The sequence below is a fragment of the Rhinopithecus roxellana genome, chromosome 12 (genome assembly GCF_007565055.1).
Source record: "Rhinopithecus roxellana isolate Shanxi Qingling chromosome 12, ASM756505v1, whole genome shotgun sequence".
In the NCBI taxonomy this organism is placed as follows: domain Eukaryota; kingdom Metazoa; phylum Chordata; class Mammalia; order Primates; family Cercopithecidae; genus Rhinopithecus; species Rhinopithecus roxellana.
The window spans coordinates 127,722,113-127,746,371 of record NC_044560.1 but is presented as its reverse complement, the minus strand read 5'-3'; the positions used below and the strand labels follow the sequence as shown (position 1 = coordinate 127,746,371).

Sequence of the window (24,259 nt, the reverse complement as noted above, 5' to 3'; positions counted from 1 at the left end):
GCCAATATGTCAAAAATTTCCATTTCAACATGTATTCGAAGGAAAAATTATTAATGAGATAGCTTACATTTTTAATTTTGGTGCTAAGTCTTACCTGGTGTGTATTTTGTACTTATAGCACGTCTTAACTCAGTTGAGCCACATTTCAAGGACTCACTAGCCACATGTGTCTAGCAGCTACCAGAGAGCAGCTGGTAGTGGCTATCAGACAGCACAGATCTAGAAGTTTTATAGTTTTAGATTTTACTTTAGGTCTGTTACATATTTTGAGTTAGTTTTTATATAAAGTGCAAGGTATGGGTTGAAATTCATTTGTTATACGTGTGGTTGTCCATCAGAATCTTTGACTAAAAATTGTTCTTGGTAATTGGAGATCATCCTGGGTATCAAAGCTCAAGATTTAAATATACTTTCTTTTGCTGCTTTATTGTCTTTTGTTTTCAGAGCAATGTAAATTTACTTTGTAATTAACAATGTTCATACCGTATATGTAAAATGCTTAGAAGTGTTAAACTTTTAGTGTTTTGGCTTTATTCATATACCTATTTGAATTTAAATTACATATTATGCTATTTACATTTTTAAGTCTGATTTACCTCCCCATTTCTAAAATTATATGTAAAATGCTTATTTGCTTTCTTTCTAGGCATGTACTGGCATTGAAAACATTGATGAAGCTATTACATTGCTTGAACAAAATAATTGGGACTTAGTGGTAAGTACTTTTTTCTTTCTCTGACCAGTAATCAAATTTTATGAATTCTTGAATCTCTTTAATTATTTTTTAGAGATGGGTTCAGCATGCCATAGCTCATCTATAACTCTAAGCTGAGTTAATAAAGTCTAAATGCCATATCTTTAACATGGAGTTTATATTTAGCTCAGTATTAAGTTATTATGAATACTTAGATAATTTAAATGACTTTTAAAGTTGTTCTCTTATTTTACTGTGTGTTATGGTTCACCTTCCCATGTAGTATTTTGGTGGAGATGCTTGGAAGGAGAGAAGAGGCAGACTTATCTGACTGTCTGAATAACATATTTGATGTTTCCCCCTCACTTCTGGGGCCTTCACTGATAATTAGTCTTTTCTAAAGCTGTTAAAGTAGTTGCATTCTGCTGTGGTTTTCCTTATAAACTTCAGGCAGTATATTATAGAGGTGGCTTAGTTTTTTCTTTTTTCTTTTTTGGCAATAACTCAAAAGGCAAGGCACAGCATAGCACTAAACATTCACCTATTACAAAGCAAACCAAAAATGGATTGTATAATGGCATTGGAGCAGTATTGGTTGTGTCAGGATGACACAGATGTCTCTTAATGCCTTAGAAATGCTAAGAAAAGTTTAAATTATAATTTTGAAGAAGTGCTAATTTTCTTTTTTTTTGAGACGGAGTCTCGCTCTGTGCCCCAGGCTGGAGTGCAGTGGCGCAATCTCGGCTCACTGCAAGCTCCGCCTCCCGGTTTCATGCCATTCTCCTGCCTCAGCCACCTGAGCAGCTGGGACTACAGGCGCCCGCCACCACGCCTGGCTAATTTTTTGTATTTTTAGTAGATACGGGGTTTAACTGTGGTCTCGATCTCCTGACCTTGTGATCCGTCCGCCTCTGCCTCCCAAACTGCTGGGATTACAGGCGTGAGCCACCGCGCCTGGCCAAGAAGTGCTAATTTTCAAAAGTCAAAACTTGGCCGGTTGAATGGTAAGGAACTCTATCACTATTTCTGAGTTATTTTGTTTTGGAAAATATTGTAATGACACTTGGGTTTAAAACACTGGTGTTATATTTGTGCAGAAATGCAATCATACACTATCAGGCCCAAGCAAAAACATCAGGCTGTCTTTCAGAACCTTTAATTTTGATTTTCTTTTGAGATATATCTATCTCCCAGCTGGCTTTTCTTCATAAGTAATTCACTTTTATTCACAGTAAAGATTTATTGTGCTTTGTGACTATCTTGTGTTTACATTTTATCATTTCTCCTGTTTTCATACAGCATTCACTTTGTTGTTTTTTAAAAATGAAACTTAAATATTTTGAATAACCCATCACTAGTTTAAACTTTTTAGTAGCATCATGGAACTTTACATGATGTCCTCTATATTTTGCCTGTGCATTATATTTTGTGTTTCTAAATTATGACTGTCACTGATCTGCATTTTCTGGGGTTTACAGAACAGTTTGCATTAATTGAGTTTTAACCTGGGACATGTCTGTATTTTATATTTCCTGCACATATCACTTGGACTTCTCTCCTCCAGTGTTTTTGTGCGCATTTTTGCTAGGGAAATGTAAAGGCATCTGAGTTAGGCACTACAGTCTGGAATTGTGATGAACTTAAAAAATCTAATCAAAAAATGCATTCAGTGAGCATTGAGTGCTTACAGTGCATCCAGATTTTTGCTAGATACAGTGGGGGCTTAAAAAATATAACAAGATATAGTCTCTAACTTTGAGAATTGTGCTGAGAAATCAATAAGACACAAGGTCTTTGATCCGTGTGTATTACACAGGTCGAGTATTCCTTACCTGAAATGCTTGGGACCAAAAGAATGTCCAGATTTCGGATTTTTTCAGATTTTGGTAAATCTGAAAATTTAAATATACACTATACTGTTGAATATTAGTATCGCTAATCCAAAAATCTAAAATCCAAAATGTTGTATTGAGCATTTCCTTTCAAACATCATGTTGGCACTCAAAAGATTTAGGATTTTGGAGCACTTTGGATTTTGGATTTTTGGATTAGGGATGCTCAAAGTAACTTCCTAAGAAAATGGTGATTGCAAATATTTTAGTTATTTTGTAGATCTAAACACACAACAGTTATTCTATATGAATATAGAGCCCAGTCCTAGGAGTCCTGATTATTAGTCACCTTCCCAGACCTGGCACATTATTTTTGTTAGTGGGCTGCTGTCTGCAAAAGAGGTATTCCAAACTCTGTGTTTTAAGTACTCCACAGTTGGCTCTACTTATTTTGGGGTAACTGCAGGTTAGATTATATATATCAAAATTCTGAAAACAAAGTAACATGTACTAATACTTTTAGGAAATGTCTCAGCTTACTGTTTTACTTGACAGGAACCCTGTAGGTCTCTCCCAAAATTATCTCCCTCTGACTGTTACCATTTTTCACATGTCCTGCGCTTAGAGTTAAGAGAAGATGAATGTCATTACAGTTGAGATTCCTCCCTTGAGATGAGTATTTTCCATTTATATCCAGAAAGGTAAGTACATAAGGAAGAACTAGTGACAGTGAGTTAGAATCTTTTACCAAAGGGCTTTTTCTGTGGAAGTGTGCTACATGGACATTATAAATTCTAATCTGGGCCCCAGAATTGACCTATATCTCACTTTCTGTTTTCACTATAGAAGAATTTGGGCCGGGGAGAATAAAAATTTATATTGCTTGTGTAATTTTGACTAATCAAAATGTTAGCTATAGTGGTAAACACACTGCATTAATTGAATGAAGAGCCCTGGCTTTTCAGACCTCTTAGTAATTTATTGAGTGTGGCCTTGGCCAAGTTACTTCTCTCTAACTTCTGAATTCCTCATATAAAATAAAGGGTTTGTACACTAGATTATACTCAGGCTTCCATGATATATGAAGTATTTCTGAAAGATCTATTATGTCCTAATTTTTTGTTAAAATTCAATGAATAGCAGTCAATTATAAATAGTAGTACAGATTTTTAATAGATCTTCATAAGTTTGAAACATTTGTACACATACTATTAAAAATTATTTTAACAACTTTACAGTGTAGATGATGGCAGGAGAAGATGCTCTGCCAGTTATTTTACATACGATCTCTAGATATGAAACTCCTTCAATAAATTAAAATTTCCGATAATCTCTAGCAGATCCAGGGAAAGCTATCTGACATATACTTGATAACCCAACGTTAAGTGAAATAAAGTGAAAGTAAACATTAACCTAGCCATACTAGATTTTAAGTACTCGATGCTCTTAGGAAATGATTTTTGAACTTTGCACTCAGTTTCTGCTGTAGTTTGCCGCCTGTGCTGACATTGCAGTTTTACTGAAGAAAGACTCTATTCAGAGTGCTTATATTGATCTTTAACTATGTTTCAACCTACGAGAGTAAAACAAATCTGCATATGTATTTCTATATTGTCCTTGAATTTTTAGTCCTCGAAGGTAATTTTGTACTAATAGAAGCTTATAGTACAGTCATAAACACTGAAGAGTCAAAACTAGGGAAAATTGTACTGCACATAATCTGCCTCATTTTAAGATCTATTGAGGTACTTTGAGAAATTTCCTCCAATTTTCACTTTTGAAGAAGCATATCTTAATGATTGCCCTAAAATTTCATGTAACAGTTTCTTCCGCTACTCTGCTCAGGATGTGGCTGTAGAGGTCCTCAAATGTACACTGCTTTTCTACTTTATACAGTGTTATGGACACCTGCAGTTTTATGAATGAATAAACTATTGATAATAATAAGTCTCTGTCCTCATCTGAAAGCAGCCAAGCATTGAGCACTGCCCTTCGTCAGTGGCCATCAGACATTGGTTTATATTTGCACAGATGCTTGCTATAACAAAAGATAAGTTACTGTGAACCAATAGCTCATCATATCAATTTCTGCTTCTTTGCTACAACCCATTATTTACAACATTTTTCAATTTGTCTGTTTTTAACCTGACAACCATTCCATCTTCTATTGTCTCTTCTTTAATTGAGGGTTTATTTTGTGTTAGGCATCATGTGAAGTGATACACTTACATTATTTCACTTAATCCTCACAGCAGTCCCCAAAAGTAAATAGGTAAATGTTAGTTTTATTATATAGATGAGAAACTGAGGGCTAACGAAGTTAAGTAAACTGTCCAAGCTCACATAGCTGTTAAGGGATAGAGTTTTGAACCCAGGCCTGTCAGTTCATGAGGAATTGTCATAGCGGTAAACCACATTTTAAGATTACTTATCACATTTTCCCTACCTAGTATGCTATTCTTTCTGTACTAGTTTTTTTCTTCCTACCACTTATAAATAATGTCATGTTGAGCTTTGGCTGTAATCACATAGTGGTGCTTTACTCTAAATACGTTTCTGCTTTGTTGTCACATAGATTCTCAGTTCTAGAGGAAGGGAATTGTGTTTCTTATTAATTTTGTCTGTGACACATAGTAATTGCCTAATGAATACTTGACTGACTGAGTTTATTATTAGCAAGCTTATTTTTAGGTCTGTTCTTTCTCATTTGGATATTTGAACGTCTTTGCTGTTAAGACTTCTGACTCTTGATGATATTACTTTTCCTTGTCTGGCAAACATAAGGTTTGAGGAAAGAGCGGGATAACCCAGACACCCAAGGAATAAGAAAGGGCTAGTTTTAATATCTAACTAGTAAAATTACATGATCTCTACCTATTGTGACTTTTTTGAGAAATACTTTTCATGAATCTTTTCTTCTCAATTTTTTTCTAAGCATGTCATACAAATCTTTTTTTCTTTCCTGTTTATATTTGGTTGTGCCATTCTACTATAAGGACAGCTCATTATGTAGCCTAACCTATTTGAAAGTTTTTATCAGTTCTGATTCTCAGGAGAAAACTTAGGGTGATAAAACACTGCCAAACTATAATTAAATAGGTATGAAAGAATTTTTTTTTTTTTTAACCTTTCCGAGGAAAATCTCAGTTTTTAGAAACATGAAATTCTCCGTTTACTAAACTCACATTAGTTTACCTGATCAAATTGAAACCTTTTGAGGTTCACAATTTTTCTTGATTGCGGTTTTACCTTCTGCTTATTTCTACATTGGATCTTGCTCTACCTGTTGTATCAGTTTTCCTATAAATATAATCTAGTTCTAGAATTACTTTATTGCATGAAAGAAACATCTGCTTTATAAAATCTATGGTAGACAACAGTTCAGAGGCTTTAGGACCCAGTAAAAATGTGTCGTGTTAATCATCTAGCAGAACATGCTGGTGCTCATGGTTGAATGCAGTTTGGAAACGTGGCTGATATTTACTGTTTTTTGATAGCTAGTATTACTTATGTAAATTGACAGTATAAATGTATGTTTTATAAAATAAACTAAATGAAATAGGGATTCAGCTCACAGCTGGAAAACCAATTTAAAGGCTTTATGCTAATTCTGAAAGAAGTAGCATATGCTACTTACGACTTGGACATTTAAAAGAAAATAAAAATTTAGACTCAGTACAGTGGCTCATACTTATAGGCCCAGCACTTTGGGAAGCCAATGCGAGTGGGTCACTTAGTTTGAGAGCAGCCTGGTCAACGTGGCAAAACCTCGTCTCTACCAAAAAAATACGAAAATCAGCCGCACGTGGTGGCACATGCCTGTGGTCCCAGTTACTCAGGAGGCTGAGATAGGATCGCTTGAACCTGGAAAGCAGAGGTTGTAGTGAGCTGAGATCGCACCATTGCAAGACAGCCTGGGTGACAGAGTGAGACTCTGTCTCAAAAAAAAAAAGAAAAAGAAAAATGTAAATTGCTCCATTTTTAGGATTGTTCATATCAATCAGATGCACTGTGTACTTGATATTTTTTAAAGCTTACTAACCTGCAAGTTAGGTTGATTTAATTTATTTCTATTACTGGAAGTTTAAACCAAATATCATTGTAGCAAAGTCAGTGGTTTAGCACACCTGTAAATATGATGGACGACTTGGCAGTTCTTCCTGCTTGTTTCAAGAATCAGCTGACATAAATCAGTGTGTACTTGGAAAAGAAAAAATAATGTGGCAGTTAAAATTCCTGTTCATACTGTCAGTTTTTTAAAAAATTTGCCATTTAATGGTAATATAATTTCTTAAAATTTCTAATTATACTTCTATATCTTTAAGTAAAATATTAAAGTGTTCATGTACAAAATTTCTATTTCCTACTTATACCTGCCAGGTTTTCACTTTTTTATCTTTTAATAATCTGTTTTTGGATTTCATTTAATTTGATGCTTTAGTTATTTTTAAATATTTTATATTTTTATATTACACTCATCTAAATACTTCTTTATCTCTTGTGCATGTACTCAATTTCTCTCCAACACATACTCGTTCTATATCTTAAAGAGCCAAGTTTAAAATGTATCTATGTGGTAAATATAATTCTTCAGATTCCAAGGCATTCTAAGATTAATCTTTGTGTACATACATCTGCTTTAGTTACAGGAAACTGAATAGTGGAATTGTTCTTTAAAGGCCTCTGTTACTGAATTTGAGCTTTCCTCTGTAGCTTAATGTTGAAAGCTCTAGCATTTATCCCCTCGTCTTCATCATGCATGAGTTTCCATAACTCCTGAAGTATGTATAGCTTTGTAATCCAGCTAGTTAGCCTATATTCTCAGATATGCAATATGTGTTTCTACCTCTTAAGTTTTTGCTACTATAGGTCTCCCTTGGATGTTTTTCTCTATTTCTTGTTAACCATTCAATTTTCTTTTTCATAGCTCCTAACCCTTCAGGAACTGTCCAGATTTCATCTTTCCTTGAAAGCTGACCTGAAGTCTTATCCCTTTTATCCCTTAACAGACTATTCTCTCAGTGGGGACACCTGACGCTATTTTGTTGCTTCTTTCCCTCACCCAAGTTCACGTGCCTGTGCGCATGCACACACACAATTCTACATTTAAAGAGAATGTGTATTGTTGAAAGGATTTAAATGATTTCCAGCTAGGGTGTGTAAGGAAGAGCTGTATTGATAAATGTACACTTTGATTCATAGATATAGCTGGGGAAAAGCATTATATGATACCTATATGATACCTTTAATAAAGCCATGACTAGCGGCTGTGTAGATGTCTTTGAAAGTATTTAAGTAGCTCTAATATAATGCTATGTTGTTACCAACATGTTGGCATTTTGACTCTTTTTTTTTTTTACAAGGATATTTATTATGTTTTACGTATGCCAAAACTGACGTATAGTTCTAGAGTTTAGTAGTCTATATAGTCAGTCATTCTATAAAGTAGACTATAGTCTATATAGTCTGTATAGACTAAAATATAGTCTATATTTTAGGAGTATGGCAAGTCCAGTAGCACTCTCACAAGTTCTATGCTTGAATTGTTGGACTTATTTTTTTCTTAGTAATTTATTTACTGCACAGAGGATGAATATTTTAAAATGTATAATGAGTGATAGCAGTGTGTTTAGAATGCAAGGATATCTAAAAATGTAAAGGAACTACAGAAAAATTGCAAAATAGTGTAGAGCTCTCAATACCCTTTTTCAAACTTCTGCTGATATTAACATCTTATAAATACAGCACACAACAATTGGCATAGTGCTATTGGTAATTTTCTTTTCTTTTCTTTAATTTTTTCTTTTTTTTTTTTGAGACGGAGTCTCACTCTGTTGCCCAGGCTGTGGTGCAGTGGTGCGATCTTGGCTCACTGCAACCTCCGCTTCCCGGGTTCAAGCTATTCTCCTGTCTCAGCCTCCTGAGTAACTGGGATTACAGGCATGTGCCACCAATCCTGGCTAATTTTTTTTTTTTTTTGTATTTTTAGTAGAGGTGGGGTTTCACCATATTGGCCAGGCTGGTCTCAAAGTCCTGACCTCGTGGTCTGCCTGCCTCGGCCTCCCAAAGTTCTGGGATTAGAGGCATGAGCCACCGTGTCTGCCCTAGTACAATATTATTAACTAAACTACTGACTTTATTTGACTATTACTAGATTTTCTACTAATGTGCTTTTTCTGGTTCAAGATCACATTTAATGTCCACAATGCATTTAGTTTTCACGTCTGTGTAGCCTCTTCCAACCTGTGCTAGTTCTTCAGCCATTCCTTGTTCCATGACCTTGACACTTTGAGAGATTACTGATCAGGTATTTTGGAGCATGTTCCTCAGTTTGAGTTTGTCTGATGTTTTTTCATGAGAGAGTGAGTTTATGCATTCTTGGAAAGAGTATCACAGGTGTGATTTTGTATTTTTCTCAGTGTAACAGGAGGTACGTGATATCAGTATATGTTATTACTGGTGCTGTTAACTTTGACATGTGGTTAAGATAGTGTCTCCCAGTTTTCTCCAATGGAGAGTTACCATGCTTCCCTTTGTAATTAGTAAGTATCTTGTGGGAAATATTTTGAGACTATGCAAATATCCTGTTTCATATTAAACTTTTGCCAATGAATTTTTTATTCTCCATTGACATAATTGTACCTCTTAAAATTATTTTTAGTAGTTATCCTGGGTTTTACAATATAATCAGACAGAATCTACAGTTAGGTAGTAATACTGCTTCATTTAACAGCCCTATACAGCATTGTATTTCCAATTCTTCTCGCACTTTTTTGGTATTTTTGTCATGCAATTTACTTTTGCATATGCTGTAAACAGAATATTTTGCTACTGTTTTTACTTCTAGTAGTCAGTTATCTGTTCAAGCAATTAAATACAGGGAGAAAGTTAATTTAATTTAATTTTATTATCATTTGTTTTATTTCCAGTGGTTTTTTTAAATTATTTTTTTGGTATAAGTTTAAGTTTTTGTCTGGCATACTATTCTTTCTGGGTGAACTACTTTAGCATTTCTTGTAGAGTACATTTGTTGGCAATAAATTCTCAGGTTTTTGTTTGGGGAAGTTTTTATTTCTTCATTTTTGAAAGATGCTTTCACTGGATATGGAATTCTTTGTTAACAGCCTTTTTAAAGACTTTTCCTTGTGTTTGTTTTTCATAGTTTGAATATGATATGCCTAGAGGTGTGTGTGCGTGTGTTTGTGTGTGTGTGTGTGTGTGTGTATGTGTGTTTCTAAGCCTTACAGCCTTGGGTGCTGTTGGTGCTCTTGGATCTGTGATTTTGAAATATTTTTCTTTTTAATTGAGGAGAAATTTATATAATATACAGTTAACCATTTTAAAACATACAATTCAGGGATATTTAGTGTATTCACAATGTTGTGAGCCCACCAGCTCCCTCCAGTTGGTTTTGAAAATTCATGGTTTTTTTTTTCTTTTCTTTCTCTCTCCTAAGATTCTGACTATGCATATATTAAATAGTTTGTTTTTTGTTCTACAGCTTTTGTTTGTTCTTTTCATTGTGTTTCAGTTTGAATAATTTCTGTAGCTCTAGTAATTTCTATGGATCTATCTTCAATTTCACTTATTCTTTCCTTGACTGTGTCAGTTCTACTGATGAGCCTGTTGTGGACATTCTTCATCTCTGTTACAGTATTTTTTTAAAATTTCAAGCATAGTTTATCTTTCTTTGCTGTAATTACCCATCTGGTCTTAGGTGTTGTCTGTTTTTTCTATTTGAGCCTTTAACATATTAATCATAGTCATCTAAAATTTCCTGTTCTAACATCTGCATCCTATCTCAGTTTTTTTTTAATTTCTAAAATCAAGTTTATTATTCAAAGCAAAAATTGCCCATATAATTAATACATTAGTCTTCAATTTTTATTTCTGCATGGTTATACAGTCTGAATGACTAGCTCACAATCCTGGGTGGTATTACAAGTTTTGTTCTTCAAAATGGTGTTACTGTTGTAAGGGGAAAAGTCCTCACTGACAAAGAAATGACACTAATGAAAACAACATCAGGAATGATCCGCTGGTGCCACAAATTACAGAGAAGCTGTCAGTGAGCAGTTCCTCACCTCTCGCAGCAAAGGGGATCAAGAGCTAAAAATATCTTAGAAAAATCAAACAGCACCTGCAATACACTCTTATATAAAGGCCAGGCTTGCAAACTATTTCTTCTCATCCATGCAGCTCAGATATGAAGGGATTAAATATAAGGCTAATCCCTGGTGAATCTTCTTACTTCTTCCTCTTCTTTGTGGAGTGTAATTTTCCTTTAAGTGGGATTGGGATAATCCCTTCACATTCCTTTAGTTCCTGTTTCAGAAGATATTTGACAATGTTTGGTCTAATCACATCTATGTTTGGAGACAAGTGCTCCATCATGCTTTCAACAGTTGTGGTTGGTGCATAAAAATCCACCAGGAGATACCCTCCTCTGTTGTGCCAGTGATTGTGGGTGGAGATCTTACAAGGAAGCGCTCGTTCACCCAGGTTTTCCAAGTTCCTGTTGCTCCTCTGTCCATCGGAGCCTCTATCGTATGTTTCAAAGCAGCAGCAGTCTGTGGCTGCGGCATGGCTTTCAGGATTAAAGCCAGCTCATAGTGGGGCATGCCCAGAGGCTTGATGAGTGCGGCTTGGAAGCGAGCTGGTTCCCAGGACATGAAGGGGCAGGATGGCAGGGATCGCGGGGACCTGGAGGTGGCCAGGCCTGACGTCTCCCGGACAGCAAAAGCACACTCCAGCCACCTGAGCCCGGGTCCCCTCAGTCTGTTTCTGATGACAGCTTGTCACTTGCAAATGTGCTTTTTTTTTTTTGGTATGCTTTGTAATTTTTATTGAAAGCTGTACATCGTATATAGCGTAGTATAGACAAAGGCAAATAGATTTTATGCCTGGAAAGGAGTCTCCTTTTCTTTCCTTTTTCTTTTTCCCTTTCCCTTTCCCTTTCCCTTTACTTTCCTTTCCTTTTTCCTCCCTCTCCCCTCCCCCTTCCCTCTACCTCCCCTCCCCCTCCCCCTCCCCCTCCCCCTCCCCCTCCCCCTCCCCTCCCCCTCCTCTCCCCTCCCCCTCCCCTCCCCTCCTCTTCCCCTTCCCCTCCCCTCCCCTCCTCTTCCCCTCCCCCTCCCCTCCGCCTCCTCTCCCCTCTGCCTCCCCTCCCCTCCCCTTCCCCTCCCCCCTCCCCTTCCCCTCCACCTCCCCTTCCCCTCCGCCTCCCCTCCCCTCCGCCTCCCCTCCCCTCCCCCTCCCCTCCACCTCCCCTCCCCTCTCCTCTCCCCTCTCCTCTTCCCTCCCCTCTCCTCTCCCCTCTCCTCTCCTTTCCTCCCCCCTTCCCTCTCCTCCCCCCTCCCCTCTCCTCTCCTCTCCCCTCTCCTCTCCTCTCCTCCCCCTCCGCTCCCCGCTCCCCTCCCCTCTCCCCTCCCCTCCCCTCCCCTCCTCTCCCCTCCCCTCCTCTCCCCTCCCCTCTCCTTTCTCAGTTTTGTTCTTGTTGCCCAGGCTGGAATGCAGTAGTGGCACAGTCTTGGCTCACTGCAACCTCCGTCTCCCAGGTTCAAGTGATTCTTCTACCTCATCCTCCTGAGTAGCTGGGATTACAGGTGTGCCCCACCACGCCCAGCTAATTCTTTGTATTTTTAGTAGAGACGGGGTTTCATCATGTTGGCCAGGTTGTTCTCGAACTCCTGACCTCAGGTGGTCCACCTGCCTTGACCTTCCAAAGTGCAGGGATTACAGGCATGAGACACCGCGCCTGGCCATGAGTCTCCCTTTATGTATGCTAAGAGTTTGAGTATAATTTTGAGTTGGGTTGCGTTTGAAGTTTATTTCTCCCAGGAAATTTCTCCCAAGAAATTGTCCTAAGGAAGGGCAAACTTAGAAGGGATTCACATCTTGCTGAATATGTAGTTCAGCTTACCGAATAGAAAAGATGTTCACTGGTTTGGCTACACCAGGCTAGGCCTGGTTCGTAGTCACTAGACAAGCAGTTAGCATCTTCTATGCAGGTGGGGAAGCCTATCAGCAAGCAGAAGAGTAGGTACACAGTGGGCTTGCAGAGAGTGTGGGGTCACTCTGTGCATGGACAGACTGCACATGGGGGTGGGCAATTTGCAGGAGCAGCAGCCTGGTGCTAACCCTCTAACCACAGGCAGGATGTGTACAGGGTTTTACAGAGGAAGTCAGAGTCCTAGTGGGTGGACAGGAGGCCTTTGAACACTTGTTTGCATATTGAGAAGGCCATGCAAAGGTTATTGGTAGGCTAAGACTGCAAGGTTGCAGAGAGAGGGTGTTCTGAACCCATGGCTGAGAATACTGGATCTCCTCACGCTCATACTGCTGGCTTCCAAGTTGCGGCCAGAAACTGCAGGTGAATATCTTTCTTCTGCAGTGTCCTTCCAGTGCCTTTTACAGAGAAAGGTTAATATCATCCTTATTTTAAAGGAGAGAGATATCTAAAGAGATTTTTCTTTTTTTTCTTAAATCAGAACATAATGGAAGATGCTTTTGGATCTGAGAGTCGATAAATTGATAACTGAGACAGATGGAGATATCGGATGACAGTAAGCAGTCACTGTTGACTTAAGTTAGCTGGAAGTCCCACCACATTTTACATTTCTGTACCTTTTATTTTATTACACCTTTATTTTTCTTTTATTAAGCCTTTATTTGGAATCGCTGTTCCTTGGTACTTAAAACCTTTTCTTCCACACAGCTTTTCAAACATTTATCTTGCTCAGGGCACCCTCTGTTATAATCTTGACCATAACTTTATCATTACCAATCGCTGCCACCTCCTTTATAATCTTATTTTCAGGCACCCCTCTTTTCTCACACCATCTCATACCCGTAACCTGACTTGGAAAATACTTGAAGCGCAGTAGCATCTCTAATTTATTGATGCTACCACCTTCACATTGTCTTCCAGATTCTTTGTATTCATTTTCCTGAATCAGTTTCTTGGCTCCATCATTATGTTGACACTGCTGTGGGACAAAAACTTGGAGCCCAGGTCTTCGGGCTCTAGATTCAGATTCCAGTATACTAGAGATGACAAACAGTTTTAACACTTAAACCAATTCTGTTCAGTTACATTTTGCTGTGCGCAAAGGCCATTAATAGGGTCTGCCTCGAGCAGTATATTAAGGTTTATGGAATTATGTACAGGTTTAGCAGGAAAAAGTGAATATCTAAGTATCTGCCATGTACACATATTTCTCCCTGTAGCCATGTTTGTTTCAAAGCATCTTAAAAATCAGTTGTAATTGACAACCTGTAGAATGGGAGAAAATATTTGCAAACTATTCACCTGACAAGGGATTAAAATCCAGAATATATAAGGAATTCAACTCAACTGTAGAAAAACAAATACTATGATTTAAAAAAATGGGCAAATGATCTGAATAGACATTTCTCAAAAGAAGACATACAGATGGTCAACAGATACATGAAAAAATGCTAAGCATCACTAATTATCAGGGAAATGCTAATCAAAACCATAATGAGATATCATCTCACCCTAGTTAAAGTGGCTACTATAAAAAAGACAGAAAATGACAAATGCTGGTGGATGCAGAGAAAGGGGAACACTTATACCCTGTTGGTGGGAATATAAATTAGTACAGCCATTATGGAAAACAATATGGAGGTTTCTCAAAAAATGAAAAGAGCTACCATATACCCAGCAGTTCTCACAGCTGGAATATATTCAAAATATGGTAAATCAGTGTTTTGAAGTGATATCTGCACCCCTATGCTTATTGCAGTACTGTTCACAATAGCCAAGATATGGAATCAACCTAAATGTTCATCAAAGGATGAATGAATTAAAGAAAATGCACTACACACACACACACAATGGAATATCATTCAGCCTTAAAAAGAATGAAATCCTGTTATTTACAGCAACATGGATAGAACTGGAGGACATTCTGTTAAATGAAACGTCAGGCACAGAAAGACAAATATTGCATGTTCTTGTAGGTGAGAGCTTAAAAAGGTTGATCTCATTGAGGTAGTGAACAGAATGGTGGTAACCAGAGGCTGGAAGGGTGGTAGGGAGTGGGGGATGAAGAGAGGTTGGTTTATGTGTACAAAAATAGATAGAAGGAATAAGTTCTGATGTTCTGTAGCACGGTAGACTGACTATAATTAATAATAATTTATTGTGTATATTTAAATAGCTAGATTTGGAGTGTCCCCAACACAAATAAATGATAAATGTTTGAGGTGATGGATATCCCAATTACCCAGATTTTATCATTGTACATTGTATGCTTGTATCAAAATATCACATGTACTCCATAAATATATACAGCTATTATATGTCCATAAAATGAAGAAAAAGAATTAGGTCAGAAACCATAGGCAAACCCTCTTATCAATATGTGACATATAGCTCTCAATATTTAAAAAAAATTAGTTCTGTGATCACTAGTAGAATGTTGAAGTAGCACATTTAGGTTTTGGTTTTAGAGAAAGATAGTTGGCATTCGATAACATCTCTATTTCTGTCACCTGACATGATAGTTTATAAAGCTAGTAAGTCCAAAATGAGTTTATCTCATTCTCTTATGTATGAATTCAAATATTATGTTGAGTCCCTTACTATGTGCTAGTGCTGTTTTAGGCACAGGGGATGTAGCAATGAACAAGACAAAATCCACAGTCTTATTGGATTTTATATTCTTGAGCAGATGGGAGTCAGATAATCTGCAAAAGTAAATTTATAAATATACAGTGTAATTTTATAATATGATAAATATCACGAAGAAAACCAAATAGAATAGTAGAATAGCATGACTAAAGATATAGAGGGGATTATTTTATATTGTAGAGTCAGGTAGGGTTATTTTATGGGGTAGCATTTTAGCTGAAATGTGAGAATGAGGAGCCAGCCAGGTGACGATCTGAGGAAAAAGCACTGTGAAAACAGAAGGAAAAGCAAACACAAAGGCCCTGAGCTGAGGGCAGACGTGTTGGAGAAAGAGGTAGAAATCTAATGTGGCTAGAGTATAGTGAGCAAAGGAGTGTGCTTAGAGGAGAAGACTAAGCAGAGGTAGGGGTCTGGTTTTATAGGACTTTGTAGACAAGAATTTTGTGTGTGGCAAGAATATTTTAGTTTGATAATTCATAATCCAAAAATGATTTTTTCAGTAATGCATGTAATATTAAAATACATGCTTAAGAATGATCTAAAATTATACTGGTTTGGATTACAAAATGGTGTTCTCTTAATATAGACCTCAAATGGCAAGCTAAAAACTAATTATTGATTCAGGGAAGTAATTACCCAGACTCTTGGCTCTTTTTCTTGGTATCTACCTACCTCCCTTTCACCATTTGGGCTGCATCCACCTAGGAACTCAAAATCTAGAGTTTTTACATGAGAATGAAATTATTGGTTTTAGTTAGTCAATGTGAAAGGGTTAGTACTCCTAGTTAGTGAGGATCCAACACTCCTGCTTATGGTAATGACTCTTAATATACTTACAGTATAACAGAGTCTTAAATTTTTGGTCAGTAGGAAGAAATGAAGTTCAGAATTCCAAGTAAGTTAGAAAGTATAATGAGGCCCTTGCATTCCTGGTCAGTCAGGAAGTGTAACAGAGTCCAAAACTCTTAGTCTGGAAATGTAATGATCCAGCATTCCTAGTTAGTCAGGAAGTATAACAGTCCAGCACTTAGGCAGCTATTGCTTAGCAACTGGTATGAAGGTTGATGGAAGGGAAACAAACTGATAGTTAAAGTGAAGTTTTGGAATCATTAATTTATTCAGGTCATGCTTTTAATTGATCTCCTTAAAAATTTTATGCCCCATATCTGAGTTTTTCTTTTTACCTTAATAACATTAAAAAATTTTACTATCTGGCTCTTTACTTTTTACAATTATCTTCATTTCTTACCATGTTAACAGATTGGCCACTTCAAAATGTTGTTTTTCAGATAACATCATATCTTTCTTTTCTTTGCTAGTCAAAGGCCTAGGCCTTTATCTTCCTTTTTACTACAACCCTAAAGGCAAAGAAAGAAATGGGAAAAAAAGGCTTGGTTTATCCTATATTTCTTCTGAGTTTACTGGTATTTTTTTTTTTTTATGTATTTTGTTTTAATGCATGAACATACATGGATATTATTGAAAAATTTAAAACTATGTGGAAACACAAAGGAGAAAGTCACCATCTTACACTACAACTTTTGGCACTTTGGTATGTTTCCTTCTAGTCTTTTTTTTCTTCCTGTGATTATATATAAGCATGTGTACATACATACCAATTTATCTTAAACTCTTTTGGGTCACAAATATCTTAAAAATTTTGAAGCCTGTAGATGAGAGAAAATATATAAATGTTGAAGACAAAATTTTGTATATGTGTGTCAAGGGGATTTACGAATCAGTATCAGCAAGGATCTTTTTCATTCACTATCCTGTGCTGTTGTTGAAACTTCTTTTAAATCTTGTTCTTAGTGCTGTAGTGGAGCCATTGCTGCGCCAGATCTTTGGCCATAGTAGTGCTGTTGTTGGAATGTAAGGTTACTGTTACCACTCTTACAGTTTGTGTTCACTGTTAGCTATTTTTATCAAATAATAGCATTCATGTGTGAAGGGACTGGGTCCTGATGGACTTCCAGTCTCAGTAATATGTGGCATCAGTACCAGTCTTAACTTCAGTAACCCATTTGATCATTTTTTTCTTGACTGAGTTGTATTTCATTATAGGAGATGTTATAATTTATTTAATCTATTAATATAAATGTAGGCTCTGTAATTTTCTCTACCATAAGTAAAACAGTGATGCAGTAAATACCCTTATATTTACTTGTCTGACAATTTTCTTGGGATGAATTCCTAAAAGTGAAATTGCTTAGTCAAATTTGATATGAATTGCCTGGTTGTGCCTGAGAAGTATACCAATATATAGATAACAGTGTGGTCTTTGCTAACACTGGTCATTATGGAATACTTTTATTAGTTATAATGTTTATAAAGTGAAATACATAAATCTAAAGTATATAGTTAGATGTTTTTTGACAGTTCTATACATCTGTGTATTTAATACCTTTAGCAGTGTATAGAACATTTCCATTGTCACAGGAAGATTCCTTATAAATCTTCCTGTATTCTTACTGGCCATCTATTTGTTTTCCTTTGGTGAAGTATCTATTAAAATCTTTTGTAGATTTTGTAAAATATTTAGATTTTCTTCTTACTGAGTTATAGAAGTTCTTCATATATTGTGGATACTAGTCTTTTGTCATGTATTTGTAGAATAAACACATTTCTGGTATGTGGCTGGCCATTTCATTTTCTTAGTGGGGTCTTTTGACAGTCAAAGGTTATAATTTGAATAAAATTCAATTTATGAATTATTATTTATACTTTCTTGTCCTCTGTGGGAAATCCTTTCCTTAACCAAGGCCATAAAGATTTTTTCCTATGTTTTCTTCTAGAAATTTTACAGTTTTTAGCTTTTATGTTAAGGTATATGATACATTTTGAGGTGATTTTTGTGTATGGTGTGAGTGTAGGTTTGAAGTTTTTTTATTTTTTCTGCCAAATGGACATTCAGTTGTTTTAGCACCAATTTTGAAAAGATTATTCCTTCCTTATTAAATTGCCTTGTCCCTTATTGAACATCAGTTAGATATACAGAGATATTATGCAATGGCTTTGAGGAATGGGTTTGTTCATAGTATTGAAGTATAAGGAGTCAGAAACTAGGCTTTGTATGTTTGGAAGTTGATTAAATTTGAAAAGCCTTAGCTTTTTGAAATTCTTTTTCTTTTATTCTTTTTCAAGTATCTTGGGATGGCTGTAGTAGGATCTGATTTGTAATGTATTTGTTTTCAGTGTGGCATATCCAGATATTTTTCTCTCTCCTTTTTCAGTTACTAGTTTTTGTCAAATTATTTTCTGGTATTGAAGGTTAAACAGGTTTGTAGCCATCTTGAAATAGGTATTATAAGGACCTGACAGGTCATAAGTCTCCTTGTGTAGAACTCCTCACTCTTGCTTCCTGTGAAAGCATAAAATGTTGGAATTAGCAAAATCCAATCAACAGTATATAGGCCCTTTCTTTATTACTTTTATTTACTGACATTTTTTTCTCTTGTCAGGCTATTATTAGTAATCATGGCCTTATGAAATTCTGGTTGAATAAAGCACCTGGAGAAATAGTAATTTATAAATATGAAACAAGACTAAAGTCTATTAATACCAGACTTCTTTGCATATCAAACAAATATTGCGAATTTTTAGCGAGAGTATGTGAACTTGGAGTGCGTGACCATTTGATAGTAGTCATTTGCTTGGTGTTGGTGTCACCATTATAAATTAACGCAAGCAAATGCATCTCATAAGTAGGCAGTAGCTTGATTTTTTTTCTTGTTTATACAAATAATAGTAGAAATGAAATGAACTCCTTTTTTTTTGCGTTTCTTGCACAGTTGCCAATAAAAAATGCAGTCATTAAGCAAGCAGCAGGGTAAGAAATATAATAAATATGTATTTCTTTTTATGAATAAAACTTCTCTGCTTCTTGCAGTAGAATTCTTTGTGCTCCAATCACATCAAAAAAAGCAGTACCTGAGGTCATAGGTGTGCCTGGTAGCACAGCTAAGTTGGATATATTCCCCCTTGTGTTTTTGTCACAAACATTGATCTTAGGTGTTTATAATTTGATAGTGAATACTGGAAACATATATTCAGCTTCCAGTGTTAGTGTAGAAAGAACATCATCTGATGGATTGGTCGGAGTTAAATTTGAATCTGATTTGGATACTTTTATTGTTACAATTTTGAAAGAGTTATTACTAAATCTTTTTTTTTTTTGAGATGGAGTCTCGCTCTGTCGCCCAGGCTGGAGTGCAGTAGCGTGATCTCAGTTCACTGCAAGCTCCACCTTCTGGGTTCACGCCATTCTCCTGCCTCAGCCTCCTGAGTAGCTGGGACTACAGGCGCCTGCCACCATGCCCGGCTAGTTTTTTTGTATTTTTTTAGTAGAGACGGGGTTTCACCGTGTTAGCCAGGATGGTCTTGATCTCCTGATCTCGTGATCCACCCGTCTCGGCCTCCCAAGGTGCTGGGATTACAGGCATGAGCCACTGCGCCCGGCACTAAATCTAATAGTAATAGTGATGTATTCTTTATAGTTATCACATTTAAGGAGTTTTCAAAACAAAATCCTCTGCATGTTATTTTTCTGAGAGGAAATTACATTATTTAGAATGTTTATATTTGCAAAACCCAGTAACGTCTGTGGGAGCAGCTGATTGTCACAGATATTTTCTAGAAAAATTGCAGAATAATGTGTATTTATAATTTAATTTTTATAATTATATAAAATATGTATATCTTAAATTTATAATTCTACATGCAGACTTGTTCATGTAAAATTATATATATTTATAACAAAACATAGCTTATATAAAATTATATATAATTATATATTTATAACTTACACTTTTACGTTAATATGTAAAATTAAAAGTCATGTAAAATTTTACATTAACATGTAAAATTATAAGTTAGTGTAATATTATATGTTAATTTTATAGTTTACATGAGTTTCATAGGATAAAATGCTTTGTTAAACAATTCGGGACTTTGAAAATATCAGTTGATGAATATCCTCAAATATAGATTCTTCATTTTATTTTATTTTTTAAAGAAACATCCACCATCTGATGGTATCTGCAGGCTTTACCACAGATGATTCAGTCCATAAAACCATCCTGTTGTGATATACCAAAATACGTTTAAAAAGCTGTGCATGCCTTTATGATTTGATTTTGTTTTTTAAGTGGTGATAGAGGTGCTTTGTGTTTTTAAGGGACACATTGTATACAGGAGTATCCGGCCGGGTGCAGTGGCTCACGCCTGCAATCCCAGCACTTTGGGAGGCCAAGATGGGCGGATCACGAGGTCAGCAGATCAAGACCATCCTGGCTAACGTGGTGAAACCCGTTCTCTACTAAAAATACAAAAAATTAGCTGGGTGTGGTGGCGGGTGCCTGTAGTCCCAGCTACTCGGGAGGCTGAGGCAGGAGAATGGCTTGAACCCAGGAGGCAGAACTTGCAGTGAGCAGAGATCGTGCCACTGTACTCCAGCCTGGGCAACAGAACGAGACTCCGTCTCAAAAAAAAAAAAAAAGAAAAAGACATAATATACACTTACAAAGAGACAATTGGAAGAATTGAAAGAATTCAAATATGTACTATTTTGTAGTTGCAATATAGAGTCAATATTAATTTTTTTGACTTTGATAATGATATTGTGGTTATAAAGAGAATATCCTTATTCTAATGCTGGGACAGAGTGTCATAATGCTTGCAATTTACTTTCTTTTGAAATTGTTTTATTTTTGATTGACACATCATAATTGTGTATGTTTATAAGGTTGCAGTTTACCTTCAAATGTGAAAGAAATGGTATATGTATTTGACTAGAAAGGATGAAAGTAAACTTGTCAGAGTATTAACAATTATTAAATCCATGTGAAAGGTACATTGATGTTCATTGTACTTTTCTTTCAAGTGTTCTCTAGCTGGAAATTTTTTAAAACAAAAAAGCTGGGGACAAAATCTCCACAAAGAATAAACTGTAACATTAGGACAGTGCAACTTACTATTTTTGGTCCAATTTTTGTCTCTAACATTATCCTTTGTAAGAGATTATTGAATATATGTTCAATACTTATTATTTTGTTTCCTACAGTTTAATAATGCTTCATGATTTTAGAATGTTTTGCAGTTTACAAAACATATGGCTAGGCGTGGTGACTCATGCACTTTGGGAGGCTGATATGGGAGGATCGCCTGACCCTGGAGTTCAAAGTTAAAGTGAGCTATGATCACACCACTGCACTCCAGCCTGGACAACAGAGTGAGACCCTGTCTCAAAAACAAACAAAAAAAAAAAAACAAAAAAACCCAAAAAAACAAAAACCAAAAACCACACACAAAAAAATTCCCCAAAAAACTACGTACAGAGAGAGCATTTATGTACATCCTATTTCTATTTTGTTAAATAGACGAGATAGGTGGTATTTTCCTCACTTTACAAATGAACAATGTGAGTTTTAGAGAAGTATTCCCAAGATCATAGCTAGCTACTTTTGTGCCCAGACTTCCCTCCTAAGCCTTGGAGTCTTCCCTGTATCAACCTTGATGTCCCACAGATTATTTTAAATGCAGTGTACCACAAACTTGTTCCTTTTTTCCTCTTTATATTATTCCCTGGTAATGGTGCCTTGATCTACCCAAATAGACCAGTTGCACATCTGGAAGGCGTCCGACAATTACTATACTCTTACCTAATTGGCTCTAGGGGAGAAGAAATGGGGAAGAGAACTAATGTTTTTTAAGTACATATTTAATATCTGGTTCTATGTGTTCGATGATTTTCATGAATCTTATTAAATCCTTTCAACAGCTACTGTGTTTAGATGGTGTCTCCAATTTTACAGTTTCATAGTAGAGATTTAGAAATAGGCTTAACGAGGTTAAATGATTTTTTTTTTTTTTTTGAGATGGAGTCTCGCTTTGTCACCTAGACCCAGGCTGCCAGGCTGGAGTGCAGTGGCACGATGTCAGCTCACTGTAACCCTCCTCTCCTGGGTTCAAGTGAATCTCCTGCTTCAGCCTCCTGTTAAATGATTTGTTCTAAGTTGCAAAGCTCATAGACAGTGACTGTGGGATTTGAATTTAGGTCTTAAACTTTCTAAAGTCTGCATTCTTTCCAATGTACATAAGCAAATTTCTTTTAAATCTTTCTCTTAACTTTTTATAACACTACCATTGCTTATGTGTCAGTTTGGATTACTGAAAGAGCCTACTTACTCAGTTTTTCTGTATTCAACCTTATTTCCTTTAGTTAAGCTTCCATGCTGTTCCAGAGTGATCTTCCTAAAATCCCACTCTGGTCATATTGCTTCTCTTCATTGATAGAATGAAAATGGCAAATAAAGCACTTCATATAATCTAGTTCTTGCCTTCCCTTTTCATCTTCACGTACTTCCACACATCTGTGCTACTCTTCAGCCACACTGAAAAATGGAATTAAAGCTATAGTCTGTCATAACTCCTTGCCCTTATAATTGTTACTACCCCAGTCTTTCATTCTGTGCTGTGTTATCTGTTGCATTCACTATTCAAGACTCCAAAGAGTAAGTTCCTACAGGAAGTCTTTATAATGCCTTCACTGGCTGTATTAGGTATTTTTCCTTTGCCATGTGCATACATCTGTTATAGAACTACATTATAACTATTTGTTTTCAAGCCTTTTGCTGTAATACTGTGAATTCCTTGAAAGTCATACCTCACAGATATTCAGTGTTCAGTAAATGTTTATTATTGAATGGAGATTAATGAGCCTCCTTCTAATCCCCACACTATGAATATACTTTTCCTTAGGGAGGCTAAAATATATCAGTTTTTCCATAGAGGTTGTTGTGACTTTTATATTTATTTATTTTGTTCATCCTGAGTACTGGAATAGTAGTTAAGGGACCTGGTTTCTAGTTTCGGTTCTGCCACTTATTTACCATACTCTTTTTTTTTTTTTTTGAGACGGAGTCTCGCTCTGTCACCCAGGCTGGAGTGCTGTGGCTGGATCTCAGCTCACTGCAAGCTCCGCCTCCCGGGTTCACGCCATTCTCCTGTCTCAGCCTCCCGGGTAGCTGGGACTACAGGCGCTGCCACGTCGCCCGGCTAGTTTTTTGTAGTTTTTAGTAGAGACGGGGTTTCACCGTGTTAGCCAGGATGGTCTCGATCTCCTGACCTCGTGATCCGCCCGTCTCGGCCTCCCAAAGTGCTGGGATTACAGGCTTGAGCCACCGCGCCCGGCCTATTTACCATACTCTTTTAGGCAAGTTGGTATAATTTGGTCTTGGTCTCTTGGCCTCAGTTATCATCCATTTAATAGCAGGTTGAATTAAGTGTTTCCTGACCTCTTACCTGTCTTTCCCAGTAACTCTGATTTCTTGGGAAGGGTTTTGAGCAGAGATATGACATGTTGTTAGTGGTCTTATGAGTTTCACTTTGACAGAATGTGTAGGATGGGTTGGAAGGGTTATTAGTCCATTCTTGCATTGCTATAAAGAACTACCTGAGACAGGGTAATTTATAAAGAAAAGAAGTTTAATTGGCTCACAGTTCTGCAGGTTGTACAGGAAACATAGCTGGGGAGGCCTCAGGAAACTTACAGTCGTGGTGGAAGGAAAGCAAAGGGGAAGCAGGCACATCCAACATGGCTGGTGCCGGGAAGAAGATGGTGAAGGGAGAGGTGCTACACCCTTTTAAACAACCAGATCTCATGAGAACTCACTATCATGAGAACAGCAAGGGGGAAATCTGCCCCCATGATCCAGTTGCCTCCCAGCAGGCCCTTCCTCTAACATTGCAGATTACAATTTGACATGAGATTTGGGCGAGGACGTAAATCCAAACCATATCAAAGGGGATAAACCAGATGAATGCAGAGAGACCATTTAAGGGAGTAATGTGGTTTCATGAGTGCCTGGAATGTGATCAATATTTGGAAAAGGAGAAATAATTGTGAAAGAAACTTTACAATTTGAAATGGTAAGGGCAGATGTGGTATCACAGAAAGATATCTGGTCTTTGTCCCTGATTTTTGGCACAGAGGTCTTAAAACCCTTGGAATTTCCTGAGCCATAAGGGCAATAGAAGTGTCTTTTGTTCTAATGAGGCTACTCTTGGTGGGCCCCT

At 36.8% G+C, this 24,259-nt stretch overlaps 1 protein-coding gene and 1 pseudogene across 1 annotated transcript in view; one reads left to right on the top strand and one right to left on the bottom strand.

Annotated features, from left to right (window-relative positions):
* The window catches only part of FAF1 (Fas associated factor 1), a 522,933-nt gene that overhangs the window by 113,679 nt on the left and 384,995 nt on the right, over nucleotides 1-24,259 (top strand). The window contains exon 2 of the mRNA XM_030912634.1: nucleotides 647-715. Within this exon, the coding sequence (XP_030768494.1) occupies nucleotides 647-715 (69 nt within the window). The remainder of the gene's footprint in view (nucleotides 1-646; nucleotides 716-24,259) is intronic.
* On the bottom strand, nucleotides 10,774-15,870 carry LOC104657220 (annotated as a pseudogene).